General features: G+C 47.2%; 1 protein-coding gene across 1 annotated transcript; it reads right to left on the reverse strand.

The window, feature by feature from the left end:
- Positions 1–344: 344 nt before the first annotated feature.
- Positions 345–2,994, reverse strand: LOC138415845 (PRAME family member 8-like). Its single transcript, XM_069544389.1, has 3 exons — positions 2,708–2,994; positions 1,702–2,277; positions 345–918 (listed from the first exon to the last, which is right to left on the reverse strand). The coding sequence occupies exons 1-3, from the start codon at positions 2,992–2,994 to the stop codon at positions 345–347; spliced, it is 1,437 nt and encodes a 478-aa protein (XP_069400490.1).
- Between the last annotated feature and the right edge of the window lie 376 nt (positions 2,995–3,370).

Below are 3,370 nucleotides of genomic sequence, written 5' to 3' on the forward strand. Positions count from 1 at the left end.
ATATCAGGAAGGGCACCAGGTACAAGTACAAAGGTTTCTTTATTTGTGACCGTTTATTTACAATCTCCACTCAAAGATAATGCCACATATGCATACAAGATTTCCATCCAGAAAATTAGATTCATCTTTGTGATGCTATAAACCCAAGTCTCTGAAAGTCCCAACATCTCTCAGAGTCTACATTTCTCCTTGCAGTCCTGCATCTCCACTGAATCATCTTTCCTTTTCCCATTCATACTGAGCTGATATCTGAAACCATGGATCAGTTTTCCTTTTATGATGCATCTATTCCCCATATTTTAGTTTCTAAGGGCCCAGAAGAAATCTCTGATAGGTGCATCCAACTAGGCAGACATATAACAGTGGCACAGAAAGGGCTCCTCAGGATAGAATGTCTTATTGCTCCACCGAGGACATGGGCTGGAGCTAAGCCAGATGGCCCTTGGACGTCCTAAATCCTGCATAATCTTGATGAGTTTATCCCGAAGCTGGGCCAGTCGGCCCAGGTGGAGGGCTCCATGAGGGCTGTAACTCTCCTGAGGGGCAGGGTAAAACTCATCACTTAAGTTGATCAGCCCAGTGGTGTGCCTCAGCAGCTTCTCCATGATGGCCATAGAAAGGACATTCCCACACAGACTGAAGGTCCTGAGCTGGGAACAGCAGCTCAGGACAGGCAGGATGGACTCAAGCTGGGACTCTGTGATCCCACACTGCTCTAAGTTCAGTTCCTGGAGGGTGGCTGCAACTTGCTCCAGAAGAATGCGGAGGATCTTAGGACTAAAGTCAGTCATGGTGACCCCACTCAGATCCAGGCCTTTGAGCTGATGGATGTTCGGGCACTGGGACAGGTGGGTCAGGTCTAATTCTGTAAGCCGGCAGTTAGTTATTGCCAGGTGGTCCAAGGGGGTCATCAGGCATCTGGGGAGAAAAAAAGTGATGAAGTCTGAGAAACCCAGGGGGCAGCTGTTTTGGGAAGGTGATTGACCCAAAGACAAGGTCCTACTGTCTCCTGAATGTCAGTACTCAGAATGATCAGTCTCCTTTTTAACCTGACATTTCATCTCTGCATCACCTGAAAACCACCTGTGGTTTGTATGTTCTCTGGTCATACCTCACTACTATCATCTCAGAATCATGCATTTCTTAAATATTTACTAACTTATCTGGAAAAGGCAACGTTTAGGGACTGGTAATTTGAGACAAGTTCAGAAACTTGGAGAGCACAAAGTTTTTCTTTCTGTCTCTGTCTCTCTCTATCCCTCACATTCTTTTCCTTTTTTTTTTTTTTCCTGGCCATATCACACGTATGGCTTGTGCAATCTTACTTTTCCCACCAGGGATCAAACTTGGACATTCAGCCCTGAAAGAGCAGAATTCTAACCATTGGACTGGCAGGTAATTCCCCACACCATCTCTTTAAAATTGCTTTGATTATAGGTGGCTTCCCTTCTTTGATCTCCTTTCACTTACCTATTTTCCTAAGTCATGTTACATAGATTTCCCTTCTTAAGAAAGAATCTGCCCTCACTGGGTCCAAGCCACACCATACACAGCTTTCTAGTATGATGTCTGTGTTTGATTTTCTTCCTTGATTTCAGTGGTGAAGTGATACCACAGCTCAGGATAGAGCAGCTAGGGACCCTGTGTGCTTCACATGCCAGTGATGTGTTCACTGTTACCTAGGCAATGTTCCTCACTCACCTGAGCATCTGGTCCAGGCAGCCTTCAAGGAAGGAGGGAGAGTCTAGATAGAGATCCTGGAGATGGTGCAGCTTGAGAAACTGAGAGGTAAATTGGACAACTTGCTCCTGCTGCTCCTGCTTCTCAAGGGCAGACATGTGAATGCGGGAGAGAAAGAGTCTCCGCACGTTGCTCATCTGACCCAGGAGAGGAGCAAATTTGGCCAGGGTGGACAGATGCCAAATCCAATTCACTTGCACCTCCTGGATGCAGTCCAGCTGCACCATATTCAGGACCTTCATGACATTTTCCACAGGCATTGCAAAGATGGTCAGCTTCTTACAGCAGAGGTGAATGGAAGCTTTTCTCTGATCCATCCACCTGAGGAGGTAGGTAAGGAAGTTATCCAGGGTCCTTTTCTTCAGGCAAAGATCTATGTATATCTTCAGGGGAGCCAAGGGCTGATGGGTCTTTGAGCTCTGCTCAGCCACTGGTGCCATTCCGAAGCTTGAGAACCCATGGGTGCTGGCTCCAGACCACATGTTCCAGAAGCTCTGGCCAGTATTCCGCAGATCTAGCACCCGTAATTTACACCTCCTATAAGGACAGGAGATTAACAGGGATATATTAAAATCCACACAGAACACAACCACAGTCTCAGAATTTGACAAATGACTTCCCACCTGTGCTTTTATTTCACATAACTCATCACCTGCTGCCTTGCCCTCTTCTGCCTCTTTCCTCCAACTTCCTTTCTCCTTTCTAGTTCTCCACTTCTAGTGGGATTAAGCATCATAGGAAGGAGATAGGGCATGTTCCTTCAATCCCTCTTTTTTTTTGCTAATGTGTAAATGTAGGCTCATTTACACATTAGTAAAGTATTTCCCATAGTGAGCCAAGGCCTCTGAGCTTCTTCACTGCCATCCTCAGAACCCTCTGGCCCAGCCATTGGCCATCCACTTAGCCCACCCCAGATGTCTCTTCCAGGATTCCCAGAACCCTATCAAGCTACCTGGATCTGACTTACCTGGAACGAACCTTCTGGGCAAGCAGGACATCAAGTGCTTCCAGGACTGCTTGTAGTGGCCCCACATGAGGCAGGTCAATGAGGCCCCCCAGAGGCAGGCAGACAAAGGGCCAGGCTTGCACCATGGCCTTTAGGGTCTTGATGTGTCTCCCATGGAAGGCGTCCATGAAGAGGGATGGGAAGAGCTCTGTGGGCAAAAACTCCAGAGCAGAACTGACCAAGGCATCTTCCCTGATCAGGTGCATTCCAGCCAGGTCCAAGAGTCTGGGTGGGGTCAGGACACTCATCCTGGCTCTGCTTCAAAAAGAATCCTGTGGAAACTGCCAACAAACAAAGCATCCATGTCAAGCCAAAGAGGAACACAGCTAAGACAATCTCTCAACCCTTCAGAGATATCTACTCAGGACTGATACCTACCCAGCTCTGGCAGGGGTGGGAGTGCCTCAATTAGACCATATGACATTCAGGCCTCAATGGGCACCAAGTTGTAACTCTTTCCCTATTCGATTCAGAAGAAGCTTCTCACAAGACCAATAAGGAGGAAAGGCAACCACTAGCCATTTCAATTCAATCCAGTGCTTTGCTTAATTCATGTCCCAGCTAGAAGTGTGAAGCCAGGAGCCTGAAAGCTCACTCCAGTCTTTATGAGTGGAATATGTCAGA

This window comes from Ovis canadensis, chromosome 12 (genome assembly GCF_042477335.2).
Source record: "Ovis canadensis isolate MfBH-ARS-UI-01 breed Bighorn chromosome 12, ARS-UI_OviCan_v2, whole genome shotgun sequence".
Lineage (NCBI taxonomy): Eukaryota > Metazoa > Chordata > Mammalia > Artiodactyla > Bovidae > Ovis > Ovis canadensis.